We start from the raw sequence: 16893 nt of genomic DNA on the forward strand, positions 1-16893 counted from the left end.
CGGTCTTGAGGCAGTGAGATTGGAGGGGTGGACGGTGTGGACTTTTTTAGAAACGGTGTGGAATCAGCCTCGGGTAGCTCCTCCAAATCTACCCAAAGACAAGGCGCTTGCGGCACTTACCTGGCAGGAAGTGACGTCACCGGGCCCAGCAGTTCACCTGAGAGGGCGGGGCCAGGTGAGATCACCCGAGAGGAGCCGGGAGAGCCAGTTCCCGGGGCGTGGGGTGCGCTGAAACTCCTGTCCTGCCGGACTCCTCGACCCAGCTCTCGGCAGGGCGCGGGCGGGGACGAGATGTTTCTGTCCCCACGGGGCCGAGGGGGGAGGGCGGGGCGGAGTGGGGAGGACGGAATGTGCTGGGGCTTGAGCCCAGGGCGGGCGAAGGCAGGCGGCCGGCGCGGCGGGTGGGGGAGGGTTCGCCCCGGAAGCCGGGGCGTCCTGGGGTCCCACCGCCGGGCCTTCCAGGACCGGAAAGTGTTGGGATACGCAGGTTTTCGGAATCTTGGGGGAGGCATCTTGAAAGCCTCAGGATTCTAGAATCTCAACACTGTGGAATCTCAGACTTGGTCTTCGGGAGACCTAACACTAGAACGTTTAAGAATCGCAGAACTGTAGATTCTGGGTTTCCGGGCCCCTTGAATCTCGAATACCAAAATCTTGGCCTGTCGGGATTCGAGAGGCTCGGGATTGCGGAATCTCGGCTTCTGAGCGGTGGAAACTCGCGGTCTCTCGCCCCAGGCTGGGTGGGAGTCGGCGATCGCGAGGCCAGGGAGGGTGGGTTTCGGTCGGGGCGGGGCTCCCGGGAGGGCCGCGTCCTCGGACCATACAAGGCAAGAGGCGGCGGGAACCACCCTGGGGCGGAGGAGCCCGGCGCACCGAGCCCGGAAGCTGCCTAGCGTCAGCGCCTGCGCCCCGCCCCTTTCCGCCGCGGCCTCCTCCCGCTTCGACCCCTGTTTCCCTCCTTGCCCCTGCTTTCCCTCTACCCCATCTTCCCTCTCCTCTCCCCAACTCACCCCTCCTCCTCCCTTTCAGTTCCTCGTCGCCAGACCCTCCTGCGCCACCCTTCCCCTCCCCTACTTCCCCACCCTCTCCAGTTCTTCCCCTCCCCCCAGCACTTCTCGCCCTTTCCTCTTTTTACTTTCCTTTCCTTCTTTCCCCCCATCCTCCGTCCTCTGTCCCCTGTTCTCTTCACTTCCAGTTCCCTCCCCTTTCTCGCTCCCTTTCCTTTCCACTCTGCTCTCCCTGCCCACACTCTTCTTCCCCTTGGTTCCATCTTCTCCTCGCCCTATTTCTGCCCGACCCCATTCCCTCCTAGAGTGCTCATCTCTTCCCCTCCCATCCTCATGCCTCCTTGACCTCTCACTCCTTGGCCCTCTCCCTTAGCCCACTGGTGGGCCTTAACCTTTGATCTCCTCTCCCACGAAGCCCTCCCGTCCCCGGGCTCCGTTTTGGGAAAGGGCTGGGGAAAGAGAGAGACAGAAACCCAGAAATGTTGGAGAGGAACCGCAAGCTACGCAGATACATGCAGACACTAAAAGAACAAGAAGTAACACAAAGGGTTCTTCCCTTTGCAAAAAAACAGATACTCTGCCCCTTGGAAACAAATAAACCCTTATTTGAGAAAACAGCACCTGCCACCAGCTACCAGTGCAGAGAGCCGGTCCTCTTGACTTTTTCCCCCTCAAACCCACAATCCAAACCAACAGCAACCCTGTCTGATTCACTTTCTAAAGAGATGTTACAGCCCCCCCTCCTGACTCCTCTCTGGCCCCACCTGCCCTTACCTTCAGTCTCTTCCCCACTCCCCCACTAAACAACCAAAGGGAAACTATCATGACACCTCAGTCAGAACACATTAATGCCAAAGTCCTAAGTCCTCAACGCCTACACAGCCTGGCTCTCATCTTCGGTCACTCTTGCTCTAGTCATTATGGCTTTTGTCGGTGCACCTCAGCCACAGGGCCTTTGCACTGGCTGTTTCTGTTGTACTCCCCGAAGTATCCCAACAGCTCGCTCCCCTTCTTCAGGTCTCTGCTCAAATGTTTTCTCAGAGATGGTCCCTGACTACTATTATTGCAACCCCCTTCCTACCTTGCTCTACTTTTCCCATGATGTTTATTATCACCACCTAACATATAAAATTACTTAAATCTTATATTTATAGCAATCAGCCGCCCCCCCAACCCTTCACATTTGAGTGTCAAATCCTCAGAGGCAGGGACTTTGTCTTGGTCACTGCTGTATCACTCACATCTAAACCCCAAACAGGAACCAGTCACATAGTGGTCACAAGCTTCAGAACTTGTTGAAAAAAATAATCGATTCAGAAACGAGGAGAGAGAACTCCAACACACACACACACACACACACACGCGCGCGCGCGCGATAGTAACTATGAGGTAATTGATGTTAAACATTGTAATTATTTCACAATTTACATGTATCTAAAATTATTTTGTTCACCTTGAACTAACAGCGATTATATATATCGCAATAAAACTGGAAGAAGAAAATCCAAGATAGAAAAAGATGGACAAAGAGACAGTGTCATTTACATAGTTTGCTGAGGACCTGACACTGCCTGACACATCTACAAAATTCTTAAACTGAGATTTAGACCGACTCAAATTTCCAGACATCTAAGAGGCAACACCACCCCCTGGTGACGAAGAGGAAAACTGTACCTCCCCACAATAGAAAACACTCCCTAACCGATCGTAGCCAGAGTCCCAGGATTCTTTCCAGCTTAAAAATTCCGACGATCGAAATGTTTATTCTTTTAAGTGACGTATATGTTTCGGTTGATAAATAAGAACAAATCTATAAACCGGTAAGAGAAGAATTAAAAACTGCTCCAGGTGAGGATCGAACTCACAACCTCGGCATCGCTCCGCTCGCACTGCCCTATAAGTACCGCGCGCTAACCGATTGCGCCACTGGAGCTTCGGCCGCACCCCTGTGCCGTGAAGTCCTTCAGTCATTCCTGGCCACGTGACCTTGGAGGCTAGCTCCGCCTCTACTTTGCATATACAAATAGGAATCTTTGGATTGGCCGATAGGAGAAAGTGTGTTACCAGTTCCGGCTTCTCACGCCGGGAGGGCTCTTGCTGTAAAAGGGAAAAGTCTGCGAAGCTTTTGCTATGTGGGGGTGTAGCCTGTCCGGGACCGCCTTCTCATCAATATTCAGAATCCAGAGAAGAGAGGTCTTAACCCTTTGCGGGCTGGCCGGCCGGAAGGCGGCCCCTCCCCCCTGCGGGCGGGAACAGGATATGAGCCCGGGCGGGGGGGGGGGGGGGGAGGGGAAGCCCCAGGCGACCGCCCCCCACCCCACCGTTGGGACCGGACTCTCCAGCCACAGATGTGGCGCCGCCGCCGCCGCCAGATCCTGGTGCCATCCATCCCGAAGCCTGAGGGGTCCACAGTTGCAGACTCCAGCCGTCCGAAATTCTGCACCGCGTCCTGAGAGACCCCGAAGCCCAGGCCCCAGCGTCCAGGCAGGCTAGAGGACCCCAGATATCCAGGTGCCCAGCGCCCCCTCCTGGAGGAGGAGCCAGGAGTCCGGGACATCAGCCCCGCGCGACCCTGGAGGCCGAGCTTCCTGCAACCGGTTTCGAAGAACTTAGGATCTCAGACCGGAGAGTCCCTCCAGAGTTTTTCCCAGAAAGCTGAGCCCAAGACTCCCGGGACTGGAGGAACTTGGGATACGGACTCCTAGAGCCCCATCTAGCCCGTTGGGGGCTGAAGCGCCCACTAAAAGAGGACCCTGGAATTTGGGACTCTTCTGCGCTCCCGTCTGGAAGTAGTTTAACCCCTGCTCTTAGAGTTAGGGAACTCAGGAATCCAGCCCTCCCCCCACCCCACGACCCTGTCTAGAAGACTCAGGAATTTGGGTTCCCAGTACCCCCATCTGAGACTCGAGCGTCGAGGCTCCCAGCATCTTCCGTTTAGAGGACGAAAGAAATCTGGACCACTGCGCCCGGTTTTCCGAGAGACCCCGGATTCTGGTTCCTGGAGCCGGAGAGCCCGAAGTTCACACCCCTGACTTGCAGAGACCCGAGAGTGCCGGCTCTGCGCCTCCCCGGGGACCGTGCTAGGGTCAAATAGGAACCGGGCTGCCTCGGTTCGGGGCTGGAGACTCCCGGGGAGGTGAGGGTAGGCGAGGGGCCCCGAAGGGCTGGGGGAGGGGGCGGCGCCGCAGCCGCTGAACAATGAGGGGGCGTGCCGGCGGGGGGCGAGCTGAGGCGCCGGCGGGGAGTTGGGGGCTAGAAGGCTGTGGGGAGGCGCTGCGGTGGTTGGGACAGTGAGCGGATCTCGGAGGGACTTGACTGAAAGGGGTCGAGGACTCAGGGCCAGCGCCCCGACTCGCAGCCCTCCGTGGGGGAGGAAGCCGTCTGCAGGACCCTGGCATCCGGTCCCCCAGCCTCCTCCGCCCTCCCCTGGGACCCCGCGGCCTCCCGCCCACGGCTTTTTCCCAGCCCTGCCCCTCGCCCTCGGCTCCAACCGGAGCCCAAACGTTCCCAGGATCCCTGAGCCTCCGGCCCCAGACACACCAGACTCACAGCTTGGGCGATTCTTGTTCGCTTTACTCTTCTTTGTTTCACCCTTTCCGTTTTTTTCTGTGTTATCTCTCCTTACTCCCCTCTTTCGATCACTTTGCGACTGTCTCCCGCATTAGTTACTCCCAGGGCCCCCTCCCTGGATTCAGACCATCCTCCTAATTCTCAGCCCCCAGTCTGTGAGTCGGGGGTGGGGGCGGTGTGGCGGCAGGAAAGTCTATGGGGTCCTGGTATCCCAGAAGGGGGTCTTTCTGCAGAAGCCGCTGAGCCACTCAGCCATGCCCGAGGGAGCCCGTGGACTGGGCCTGTCCAAACCCAGCCCTAGCCTCGGCCACAGAGGTGAAGTGTGTGACTGTGCGGCTGTGTGTGACACTCGGACAGGTGAGCGGGCGAGGGAGGGGTGGAGACTGCTGGGCATTCATTCTTTCATTCAAGACCCTGCAGCCTCCCAGGCTGACCCAGTGCAGGCAACACAGGCTGACCAAGACAACCCCGGCCCTCCTGCCCAGAGCTCCAGGTCCGGTAGGGAGAGGGACTCATCCTGAGGCCCTGAGGGAAGCCCAGCACACAGTGGTCAGGGCTGGCTGGGATGGGGAAAGCTCAGAGGGCCATGGGGACCCTGTCTGGGAGATCAAGGGAGGCTTCCTGAAGGAGAGGGATATCTAAACTGAGAATTGAAAGATGAGGCGGGGTGAACTGAGAGAGGCCAGGAAGAGTATTCTGCGCAGAGGCACAGAGGTGAGAAGAGACTGCTTATTTGAGTAACCCAGAGAAGCTGAGTGTGCCTGGAGCCCGAAGGGTAAGAAGTGGTGTGTCTTGGGAAAAGAACACACTGGAAATGTCTCTGATGGCCACCTTGCGGAGGGCCCTTTGGATCTCAGGAGTTTGGACTTTACCCTGAGGGCAGGAATGGGATTATCCTTGTGAGAGTAAAAGAGTCAGGCTAAATAATAAAGTTCTCCCAGGATGACACATGGAGGTGGATTCAAGGAATGGGGGCCAGCAGTTCAGAGAGGACCCTGCCTGGAGAGGACAGGGCTGATTAGAGGAGAGGGGAGCACTGGGAGAGATGTTGATCAGGGGTGGGAGAGTGTGGGGGCTGAGCACACTTACTCAGTTGGGGAGCCCCTCTGATGGCTTGTTCCACAACCCCAGCAGCCCCTGCCACCCCCGCCATGACCTCCCCCCGAGGTTCTGGGAGCTCCACATCCTTGAGCACTGTGGGCTCTGAGGGAGACCCGGCTCCGGGCCCCACCCCAGCCTGCTCAGCCTCGAGGCCAGAGCCCCTTCCAGGGCCCCCCATCCGCCTGCATCTGTCGCCCGTGGGGACCCCGGGTTCTGCGAAACCCTCGAGGCTGGAGCGTGTGGCCCGTGAGATCGTGGAGACAGAGCGGGCCTACGTCCGGGACCTCCGAAGCATCGTGGAGGTGAGGCGGGTGGGCACCCCAGTGCCGTGGGAACCTGGGCCAGCCCCTCCACCCTCATAACCCCAGTCATCCCCACAGGACTATCTGGGCCCTCTGCTGGATGGTGGGGTCCTGGGGCTGAGTGCGGAGCAGGTGGGCACGCTGTTTGCCAACATTGAGGACATCTACGAGTTCAGCAGGTCAGGGACGGGTTGGGTGGGCGGGGGGGGTGGGGTGGGCTAGGGAGCTCAGGGAGACAGGCTGTGTTCTAACCCAAACCTTTGCGCCCAACAGTGCCCTGTCCAGACTGGAACACAGGGTCTTATGATATTGGGTAGGGATCACCATGGGGAATGAGGACCCAGATGAGGTCCAAATATCAGGATGGATCCAGGCAATGAGATGGGGCTAGCGCCATGTCAGGTCATGGATCGCAGTGAATCAGACTCCTCTGGGGCTTGAGGATCATGACAGTGTGAGCATTTGTGTGACTTGTCCTGGGAAACCCCGCAGTCCAGACAAACCGGGATGGTTGGCCCCCCCAGTGAGGAGGGTGCTAGAGTTCAAGGAGAGCGTGACACCTACGTGTCTTGATGACACTTTTGTTGTTGTTCAGTCGCTCCATCGTGTCCGACTATTTGCAGCCCCACGAACTGCAGCACACCAGGCTTTCCTGTGCTTCACCGTCTCCCGGAGCTTGCTCAAACTCATATCCACCGAGTCGGTGATGCCATCCAGCCGTCTCATCCTCTGATGACGCTTAATTACACTTTTTTTTTTGGCCTCACCGCTTGGATTTCGGGATCTTAGTTCTCCAACCAGGGACTAAACCTGGACCCAGCAGTGAAGGCACCTAGTTCTAACCACTGGACCACCAGGGAATTCCCTAATTACACATAAAGTTCTTGGGGAGGTTTGTGAGTCACAACAAGTTGTCAGGGTCACAACAGGATCTTAAGATTATCACAGCTCTAAGGGTCCTGACACCCCTCTCCCGGGCTGTGCCCCATGAAGTCCCCAAGGCTCATGCTGCCTGTGACAAGATCTCAGGCTGAGGAACGTGATGCTGCCCAAGGACAGCGTCTGAGCAGGGTGCGACCTCCCACGTCGTGATCAGAGGACCCTTCCTGTGGACGTGACATCCCATCCTGGCAGCTCACCAAGGCCCAGCCTCCTGGTGTCCTCACAGGGTGGCGGTGTGGGGGCAGGGTGGTCCTTCACCCTTTCTCTCTGCCCCTCCCCAGGGAGCTCCTGGAAGACCTGGAGGGCAGCAGCAGCGCCGGGGGCATCGCCGAGTGCTTCGTGCAGAGGGTGAGGCGAGGGCCTGAGTAAGGGGGTTGGGGTGGGAGGGGAGCAGGCCTGGGCTAGGCTTGGAGGGAGGGGTCCTGAGGAGTCAGGCACTGACGTCTCCCTGACCCCCTTGTTGCCCACAGAGTGAGGATTTTGACATCTACACGTTGTACTGCATGAACTACCCGAGGTGAGGGCTGAGAAGCACCTGCTGGGCCCAGGCTGGGCCCCACAAGTTGATGTGCGCTAGCTGAGCTCCCCCTACCCCAACCCAGTCAGGTCCCAACCCGGCCAGACCACGACCATGTCCGCCTTCTCCCTAACCCCAACCAGCCCCTGAGAGTTCCCAAACCCTGGTCACTCCCTGACCCCTCCCAGCCTGGCCCGCTGTAGCTGCCCATCCCCCTGACCTGTGCTGTGTCCCCAGCTCCCTGGCCCTACTCCGGGAGCTGTCACTGTCCCCGCCAGCAGCCATGTGGCTGCAAGAGCGCCAGGCCCAGCTCCATCACTCGCTGCCCCTGCAGAGCTTCCTGCTGAAGCCTGTCCAGCGCATCCTCAAGTACCATCTGCTGCTGCAGGTCAGCTGTGGGCCCCCGGGGGGCTGCCTGGGGAGGGACGAGGTCCTGTCCATTGGCCACCTGGTGGTGCATCTGGAGTGCGGACCCTGGAAAAGCTGGGCCAGCCAGGACCGGGGAGGCCTCTGGTCCCTAGAAACTGGGCCAGCGCTGGGGCAGTGTCTTGTTAGCAGTAGGGGCTGGCTCCAGCTGACTTCAGTTCCTGTCTTTGCTTGCTTCTCTCTCTCCGTCTCTGGCCCTCCATCTCTGCCCCTGCCTTTCTCTCTCTCACCCTTCCTCTGTTCGTCTTCCTCTCCCTGGGCACCTGCCTTCCAGGAGCTGGGCAAGCACTGGGCGGAGGGCCCAGATGCCGGGGGCCGCGAGATGGTGGAGGAGGCTATTGTGTCCATGACAGCGGTCGCCTGGTATATCAATGACATGAAACGCAAACAGGAGCATGCTGCGCGCCTCCAGGTGACCCTGGGGGAGGGCTGGGACCCACCATGGGTGGGGGGCAGTGTGGACATGAGGGCCTCCGGTCGGGGGTTGGTCAGAGCCTTGGAGGGTGGACTGGGACAGCACGGTCTGCTTGCTAACCACCCTGTCTTGATTTGCGTGCACCGCCCGCCGGTGTGTTCCTGGGGTCCCGGCAGGAGGTGCAGCGGCGGCTGGGCGGCTGGACCGGTCCGGACCTCAGCGCTTTTGGGGAGCTAGTGCTGGAGGGCGCATTCCGAGGTGGTGGAGGGAGCGGCCCCCGACTTCGAGGGGGTGAACGGCTGCTCTTTCTGTTCTCACGGATGCTGCTCGTGGCCAAGCGCCGGGGACCGGAATACACCTACAAGGGCCACATCTTTGTGAGTTCAGGGATGGGGGCAGGGCCAGAATATTACCTGCCAGATGTATCCTATACAGAGCTGTAGAGCCAAAGACGTGGCTAGGGGCAGGGTATACATGGGTGGGCAACTTGCTTAAAAGGACCACGTTTCCTTGAGTCGAGGAGCGGGGTAGGGGGTCAGAGGTATGCAGAGGTGATGTGGACCTAGAAGGGGAGGACCTGGATTTGCCCCCCAGGCAAGCATCTACACTACTCTGCAGTCGCGTCTTCTTGATCCAGATGAGAGTGGGAGGACTGGTGAGGGGGAGCTGAGCCCAGCCTGGTGGGGAGGGTTGATGGGGGGAGGGGACATCTTTTATTTACTTATGGACGCGCTGGGTCTTGATTACTGTGAGAGCTTTTGTCTAGTCGCGGTGTGGTGGCTTTTCTTGTTGTGGAGCACAGGCTCTGGGGTACAGGGGCTTCAGTAGTTGCGGCTTGCAGGCTCTAGAGCCCAGGCTTAATAGTTGTGGTGCAGGGGCTATTCCGTGGCATGTGGGATCTTCCCTGATTAGGGATCAAACCCAGGTCTCCTGCACTGGCCTGAAGATTCTTTACACTGAGCCACCAGGGAAGCTGGAAAGGGGACACCTTTTAGGAGGAGGGGGCTCAGATACACTTGAGGGGTACATGGATGAGTCTGAGGCCTCTCTCTGCCCCTCACCCAGTGCTGCAACCTGAGTGTCAGCGAGAACCCTCGAGACCCTCTAGGGTTCAAGGTGTCCGATCTGACCATTCCCAAGCACAGGCACCTGCTCCAGGTGAGCACAGGGTGGGTCTGGGGAGGCAGGGATTTCCTGCCCCCAAGTCCCTAGACCTCACAACTGGCTCCCAATTCCACCCCCACCCCACCCCCACCCTCAGGCCAGGAACCAAGAAGAGAAGAGGCTGTGGATTCACTGTCTCCAGCGCCTCTTCTTTGAGAACCACCCCGCCTCCATCCCTGCCAAGGTACAGCTCCTGCCACCACTGGGGGGTCCTCAGGGTGCTGGGGACCCATGCATGCACGCTCAGTCATGTCCAAGTCTTTGTGACTGCCCTGAACTATAGCCCACCAGGCTCCTCTGTCCATGGGATTTCCCAATCAGGAATACTGGAGTGGGCTGCCATCTCTAAGGGATCTTCCCGACCCAGAGGTTGAACCTGCGTCTCTTTGCATCTCCTGCATGGGCAGGAAGATTCTTTTACCACTGCGCCACTTGGGAAGGCCCCCCAACTCAATAGCATTGAAAGACCCTGAGTGCCAGGGACGAGGGTGGGGGCGCTGTCTTAGAGTATGATAGTTTCATTCAAAGTTGGGTTATCTGGGTTTCAATCCCAGCTCCACAATATCCCTGCTGTGTGATTCTGGACAAGTAACTTAACCTCTCTGGCTTCAGCTTCCTCACGTGGAGGAATAATAGTGCCAACTTCACAGGGCTGTGGGGAGGATTCGTCAGTATCAGTCATGTAAGGCGCCTGACAGGTAGCAGCACCGTTTAATCAGGCCAAGCCTGGTTCTCAGGGCCCAGCCCCCTCAACCCGTGTGCTTATTTTTTTCAGGCAAAACAAGTCCTCCTTGAAAACAGCCTGCACTGTGAGTCGGGACCTTGGGTTGGGAGGATGTGACGGTACAGGAATCGCTTCAAAGAAAAAGTAGATTATTAACCCCAAATCTCTTCCTGTAGGTGCTCCTAAAAGCAAGCCTATCCCAGAGCCCCTTACACCCCCAGTTGGGTCTCCCCGACCTCGAGATGCTAGAAGTTTCACTCCTGGACGAAGGAACACAGGTAAAAGAGATGGGACCCTGAGGTTCCCCCTCATCCCTCCCCCAGGAACCTGGAGTGGGGGGTCCTAACAGCTCTACCTCTCCCCACAGCTCCATCACCAGGACCCACCGCTACCCGTCGCGGCCGCAGACAGTCTGGTGAGTACCCTCCCCTAAAAGTGAACTTGGCGTCAGGTTTGGGGAGCGGGCCCCTGATATCACTGTGTCTTCCCCTTAGAGCCTCTGAAGGACCTTTACGTCATGTTTCCACACAACGGTGAGTGACTGCCCAGCCCAGCCTGGTGCGCCCCTGTCTGTTCCCTGGGACTCCCGGGCGTCGTGAAGGAGGGGTGATGGGGCCACTCATCAATAATGAGGAATAACACTTGTTCCTACATCTCACTCTTTCCTCTTCCTCATCTCTTCCTCCCCAGCTAAGCCTAGACTCAAGGTGAGAGACATTCCGGGACCTGGACTCCTGGGTCTACTGAGGGAGGGAACTTGAGTTCCCAAGTCCCGGGTCTGAAGAAGAAGGTGATGGGGCCTGGATTCCCTGTCCTCTGAGGGAGGGGATTGGGGCCCCCAGACTCCCGCCCTCCTTCCTTGCCTTCCTCACAGCACACTGGCAGTGCGGGGGAGCTCTACCCGCCCCTGGAGCCTCAGCCACCAGGTCCCACTTCTGGACCCCCTGAGGACCTGGAGGACACAGGACCCCCCACGCTGGACCCTTCTGGGCCCTCAATCACTGAAGAAATCCTGGAGCTCCTGAACCAAAGAGGCCTCCGGGATCCAGGGGTGAGCCAGGCGTCCCCTCCCAGTGTCCTTGGGGCTCCGGGCCTGGGTGGGCACAGCCTGGGATTCAGGGGGCCAACCCACCCTGACACCTTTTGGCTTCCTCAGGGCCCACTGCAGCCACCCCCCCATGATGTTCCCAAGTTCCCCGGAGACTCCCAAGTGCCAGGCGACAGTGACACCCTCACATTCCAAGGCCTGCCCAGCCGAGACTCTTCAGAAGAGGAGGAGGAAGAAGAACTGGACATGGATGAACGGGAGCCTTCCCCACTCCACGTCCTGGAGGGGCTCGAAGGTTCCAGTGCAGCTGAAATTGCTGACATTCCCAGCCTTTCCAAAAGCCCCGACAGACCCAGCCTCCCTGAAATGCCCAGCCTTTCTGAAATTCCCCAGATGCCCTGCCTCCCCAGCCTCTCTGACATTTCCAGTGTTTTTGAAATGCCCTGCCTTCCAGCCATTCCTAGCGTCCCCGACATTCCTAGTCTTCCCAGCGCTGCCCCCCAGCTCCCCTGTGACTCCTGGCTCCAGGGACCCCCACAGGAGCTGGATGAGACTCTAGCCACCCGGAGAGAACTTTTCCCTGGAAGCACTTCTGGAAAACTGGGCGAGCCCTCCTCAGAAGACAGGGCAGGGCGAGAGGAGGATGAAGGAGGATCATTTCCAGAATTCCAGCCCCCAGATGTCACCCAGGATCAGGGATTCTCACATGAGCTGGAGTTCCGCTCTTGCTCTGAAATCCGGAGCGCCTGGCAGGCCCTGGAGCAGGGGCAGCTGGCCCGGCCGGGTTTTCCTGAGCCACTGCTGATCCTGGAAGACTCGGACCTGAGTGGGGGCGGTGGCAGTGGAGGAGGGAAGGCGGGAGTCCCGACTTCGGAGAGGTCAGCATCCCGAGTGCGAGAGTTGGCCCGGCTTTACAGTGAACGGATCCAGCACATGCAGCGGGCGGAGACCCGGGCATCGGCCAACGCACCCCGCCGCAGGCCTCGGGCTCTGGCCCAGCCGCAGCTGTTACCTGGCCTGTCCCAGGAGCAGGCCGAGCCAGGTGAGGTCCAGGTATGTGGGTCAGCAGGGGTGGCCCCACCTGGGGGATCTGTCCTAACTCGACCCATCTGTCTTTGCATGCAGGACCCCTGCCTGCCTTTGGACACGTGCTGGTGTGTGAGCTGGCCTTTCCTCTAACCTGTGCCCAGGAATCTGTCCCCCTTAGCCCTGCTGCCCGGGTTCAAGCTGCCACACCTTTGACTAAGCAGGGAGGCTGCCAGGACAGCCAGGGTCTACATGTTTCAAGTTTGCCTGAGCAAGACCATCTGAGCCTCCAGGTTCCAGCTGCTACCCCGCTGCCTGAGCAAGGAAGCCTCTGGAATACCCAGATTCCAGCCACCACACCTTTGCTGGAGCAGGAAGACCCCCCAGACAGCCAGGCTGCAGCTGTTACAATTTCACCAGATCAAGGCCACTTGGAAATCCAAGCTCCAGCTGCCACTCCTTTGCAGGAGCATAGAGACCACGTGGATACTCAGGTTCCTTCTAGCACCTCAACTCTTGAGCAAGGAGGCCACGTGGACGTACAGCTTCCCACCAACCCAGCTTCAGCCAAGCGGGGAAGTTCCTCTGATGTCATGGTTTCAGCCACCAGTCCTGCGCCCAAGCAAGAAGGCTGCTGGGACAGCCAGAGCCCAACTGACACCCCTGTAACTAAGCCGGGAGCCTCCAGGGATGTTCAGTCCCCAGCCACTGCCTGTGGGCCAGCCGTTGATCCTTTGCTTATACACAGAAGCAGCCTGGATCCTCAGATGCCAGCTGATACCCCACTGCCCTTGCAGCGTGACCTCCCAGACATTCAGGTTCCGGGTACCTCACCTTTGCCTGTACACGGAGGCCACTTGGACCGTCAGATCCCAGCCAATGCCCCGCTGTCCTTGCCCCAGGACCCCCCAGATTTTCAGGTTCCAGCTGCCAAACCTTTGCCCCAGACCGCAGGACTCACGGACGCGGACACCCAGGTCCAAGCTCTCCCGCCTTTGCCCCAGCAGGGAGGCCTCCGAGACACCCAGGGTCGTGCCGCTGCACCTTGGCTTCAGGAACAAAGCCTCACAGACCTCCAGGTTCAGAAGCTGACACCTTTGTTGGGACAGAAGGGCCTCACGAATGACCAGGTTCCAGCTGCCATGCCTTTGCCCGAGCAAGGAGGCCCTACGGACACTCAGGACCCGTTACCTACCCCAGTCCAGACCACCGTGCTTTTGGCCAAACAAGGAGGCCCCTCAGTCTCTCACGCTGCCAGATCAGAGTCTTCAGACTTGACTCCACCCCACAGTCCCCCACCCCCGACACGGAAGCTCCTGGGCCCCAATGCGGCTGCCCTTTCAAGATACCTGGCAGCTTCATACATCAGCCAGAGCCTGGCTCGGCGACAGGGGCCTGGAGGAGAGGGTCCCCCAGCCTCCTGGGGCCCTTGGTCCTCCTCTGCCCCCACATCACGGGCACCTTCACCGCCACCCCAGCCCCAACCCCCACCGCCCCCAGCCCGGAGGCTCAGCTATGCCACCACGGTCAACATCCACGTCGGAGGTGGTGGGCGGCTACGGCCAGCCAAGGCCCAGGTCAGGTTGAACCATCCTGCTCTCTTGGCAACCCCCCAAGAATCTGTGAGTCTCCGCAGAGCCCAGGGGGGCCCCGATGCCCCTTTCCACATGTGAGTCAGGATGTCAGTGTGAGTCAGGACATTGGGCTCCTTGAAAAGCAAAGACTTCAACCAGATGCCAGAGACCCTCAGAATTCACCCGGAAGTCCAGACACTGAACACAAGTCTAAAAATTGCCGCAGCTTTCTGACACCTGGAATCTTTGGCGAATGGTTCTTGTTACTTACCTGGATTAACCCAGCAGGGATGGGGAAGGGGGTGTCATTAATATTTTGTTAACTCATATGGAATTGTGTATCTTTTCCCCTTCTGGAGGCAGTGGGGATGACAGAAGGCAGCAATGAATAGGAAGGCCTGATACTGCACAAATCAGTTGTTCTGAAAATCTGGGGAATCTCAGACTCCTCTGAGAATCACTGAAAACTGGATCCGTTACAGTTGGGTGTATGAGTTCAGAAGGTTTATAAACTGCTTGATGCCTACCCAGGAAAGCCAAGCTAAGAAGTCCCCCCCATCCCACCCCCAAAAAAGGTTTTCCCAAGCAAATCCCTTGAAATCCCTTCCTTTAGCAGTTTATTCAATTTATGTGTCCCACCGTCATCCAGTCATCTCATCTTCATAGCCAGTTCTACCCACCCAGCTGTCTCCATCATCTCCCTCTCTGTCCATCTGTCTTCAAATCCATATCCTACCCATAGACTTGCCTTATTCAGCTATCTCCACCCTTTTCATCCATCATCCTACCCCAGTCCCCCATCTAGCACCCATTCCTCCATAAATCTACCATCCATTACCCCACCTGTCTGCCTTCTCCAGCCAACTCTATTCATCCATTCGTCCCTCCATATTCCCATTGCTGTCCATTCATTCATACATTTCATCATTCAGTCATCTCCTAATCCATCAAGCCAACCAGCCATTTAACCATCTCTACCACCAGCCAGCCAGCCGTTTTAATCTCTTTCAATCCATCCTTCCTTACCTGGATTCTTCTGGGTCTTGGTACTACAAAACTTCAGAGACAGTTCCATGCTAACACCAGAATGGATTGGGTTTGGGATTCTGGGAAAAGTGTCCCACATCTGCCTGATTTCTCTTGGCAACCACTCTCCACCCTCCTAAGTATTCCATTTCAATACCCATCCATCCAGTTCTTGTATTGATCCTTTTACCTGGCCTCTCTCTAGTTGGGGGACCTCTACAGTGCCTCAGTGAACCCCCACCTCCAAAAGTCATTCAGGTCTTAAGAGACAAAGGCTTTTATTCTAAGATCGTTCTGTCGCCCTCACAGCAGTGGAAGGCCCAGTAAGCAGCACAATTTGTTTCTTTGGTAATATTAGCTTCTTTCATTGAGCACTTAACGTCTTGTGTTCTAGATCTTACTGTCTTCCCTGGAATTCTCTGAGACACCACAGCATCATGGCTGAACTGAAGCCCCAGCTTTTCTAGTACTTCATGTGGAACCCCCCCCTCCCCCGCAGCCTGGTTGCCTCATCTGTATGATGAAGACAACAGTATCCGCCTTTATAGGATCATCCACAAAGATTCAGTGAGCATATCCTTACTTCCCAAACGTGCTTAAGCCTGATTCTTTACCAACTGAGCTATGAAGGAAGCCCCCTGACTTAACTAAGGCCGTGATTACATCAGATGCCCCAGGATCCAGTCCCAACCCATGAAATCAGAACCCCCAAGGCAGGAGCCCAAGAATCTGGTTTTAACAATCAGTTAACAGCAAAAAATGCTGTTACTGAGTTCTAAACTACATACCACAGGCATTAGTCACTATTTCAGCTCATTCCCTTTGAGTCCTCAATATCCCTAACAGGCAAGTGAGGATCTGTAATCCCCACTTTAGAGATGAGGAAACTCAGGCAGAGAGGATACTTGCCCAGTCACGTGAGTGGGAAGGCGCAGAGATGGGATTCAGCCACACAGCCAAGCCTGAGTCAGCACTCGAGTGTCTTTGTCAGGCGCTATTCTTGCCACTGGGAATACAACAGGGAACATCTCCTTGCCCACAAGAGGCTTGAAGCCTGGTACTCCAAAGGCCCTAGGTAATTACTGATCATTAGCTAGATAAAGTGAACAAGGCCTGGCTCGGTAAATGTTAGCTGCTGGCTTCCATTCAGTTATTTATTGAGTGGGTACCATGCCATACACCAGGGCATGGGCTGAGTCGGGCTCCTTGGCCTGGACCTGCTCCACTGCAGCCTCCCAAAGGTCAGGACTGAGGCTGGCCCTCCCCGCTTCCGCCCCCAGCTGCACATTCCCAGCTTAAGGAAAGTTCCCAGCCTGGCCCAGGCTCCCAGCGGCGCCGGAATTCTCGGTATTTGAGGAGGCGGCAGCAGGGAGGGTGAAGGGGGCCGTCTACGCCAAGGCCTGGAGCGAGGAAGGAGGCGAGCCCCCTTGGCCACTTCCAGATGTGTCCCAGCTGTGCCTCTGGGAGGGAGCCAGGAGCCTCAAATTAAGAGGGTCTCTGGGCCCTGTGGGAAAACCCTGGGCACTCGGCCTGCCTTGCCCCCTCCTGGTCCCTGCCCCCAAATCCCATCCCTCCTGCCTGCCCAACTCCTACCTCTGCCTCACGGCCCCAGCTCCAACGCCTCCTCATGAATACTTTTCTTGCCGGTCTACTACAGCCTGCCTTTTGTAAGCTGTAATTAAGACAGGCTTGAAGAGGGAAAGTAAGGTCGGCTGTCTGTGGCATGCCTTGGGACAGTGCTGCCCTCCTGGGGATGTTTAGGTTAATGCCAGTCAAACCCAGTTAGGCAGTTATTAGTAACTCCAGCTTCAATGCAAAACTTGGTGAGGTGGTTATTTTGCCACTACACTTTCTCAGCAGCTAAGGTGAAGATACCTGCCTGCCACCCACCTCAGAGACGGTGTGAAGACAATCCAACAACACGTAGCCTGGCACCTAGTGGAGCTCCACCAACCCCACCTCCGTGTGTAGTATCTATTTTCTATACCCGAGTACCATCCCACAGGACTGTCCTGTCAGTAAACAACATTCTCATCAGCGCAGCCCAGCTT

General features: G+C 57.4%; 1 protein-coding gene and 1 non-coding gene across 4 annotated transcripts; one reads left to right on the forward strand and one right to left on the reverse strand.

Annotated features, from left to right (window-relative positions):
* The first annotated feature begins 347 nt into the window (after window positions 1–347).
* Window positions 348–14141, forward strand: PLEKHG2 (pleckstrin homology and RhoGEF domain containing G2). 3 transcript variants are annotated; one of them, XM_061388242.1, is made up of 19 exons: window positions 348–4149; window positions 4811–4934; window positions 5709–5980; window positions 6059–6159; window positions 7204–7270; window positions 7393–7439; window positions 7677–7827; window positions 8140–8277; window positions 8457–8657; window positions 9346–9438; window positions 9542–9628; window positions 10220–10253; window positions 10345–10446; window positions 10536–10583; window positions 10663–10701; window positions 10859–10875; window positions 11043–11219; window positions 11325–12258; window positions 12342–14141. In XM_061388242.1, the coding sequence occupies exons 2-19, from the start codon at window positions 4832–4834 to the stop codon at window positions 13913–13915; spliced, it is 4185 nt and encodes a 1394-aa protein (XP_061244226.1). In that variant the 5' UTR covers window positions 348–4149; window positions 4811–4831; the 3' UTR covers window positions 13916–14141. The 3 variants fall into 3 exon arrangements, with proteins under 3 accessions (XP_061244226.1, XP_061244225.1, XP_061244227.1); XM_061388241.1 differs by having other exon boundaries at window positions 348–4143; XM_061388243.1 differs by having other exon boundaries at window positions 348–4143; window positions 5712–5980.
* TRNAI-UAU (transfer RNA isoleucine (anticodon UAU)) lies at window positions 2848–2940 on the reverse strand. The gene is given in 2 exon segments: window positions 2848–2883; window positions 2903–2940. It is a non-coding gene; the product is annotated as a tRNA-Ile (tRNA).
* Window positions 14142–16893: the final 2752 nt, after the last annotated feature.

The sequence above is a fragment of the Bos javanicus genome, chromosome 18, assembly GCF_032452875.1.
Source record: "Bos javanicus breed banteng chromosome 18, ARS-OSU_banteng_1.0, whole genome shotgun sequence".
NCBI classification, from domain to species: domain Eukaryota; kingdom Metazoa; phylum Chordata; class Mammalia; order Artiodactyla; family Bovidae; genus Bos; species Bos javanicus.

Coding starts and splice junctions, on each gene's coding strand:
- PLEKHG2 (XM_061388242.1), top strand. CDS start 4,832: ATGCCCGAGGGAGCCCGTGGACTGGGCCTGTCCAAACCCAGCCCTAGC. Junction 5,981..6,058: donor ACCTCCGAAGCATCGTGGAG/GTGAGGCGGGTG, acceptor TCATCCCCACAG/GACTATCTGGGCCCTCTGCT. Junction 9,439..9,541: donor AGCACAGGCACCTGCTCCAG/GTGAGCACAGGG, acceptor CCCCACCCTCAG/GCCAGGAACCAAGAAGAGAA.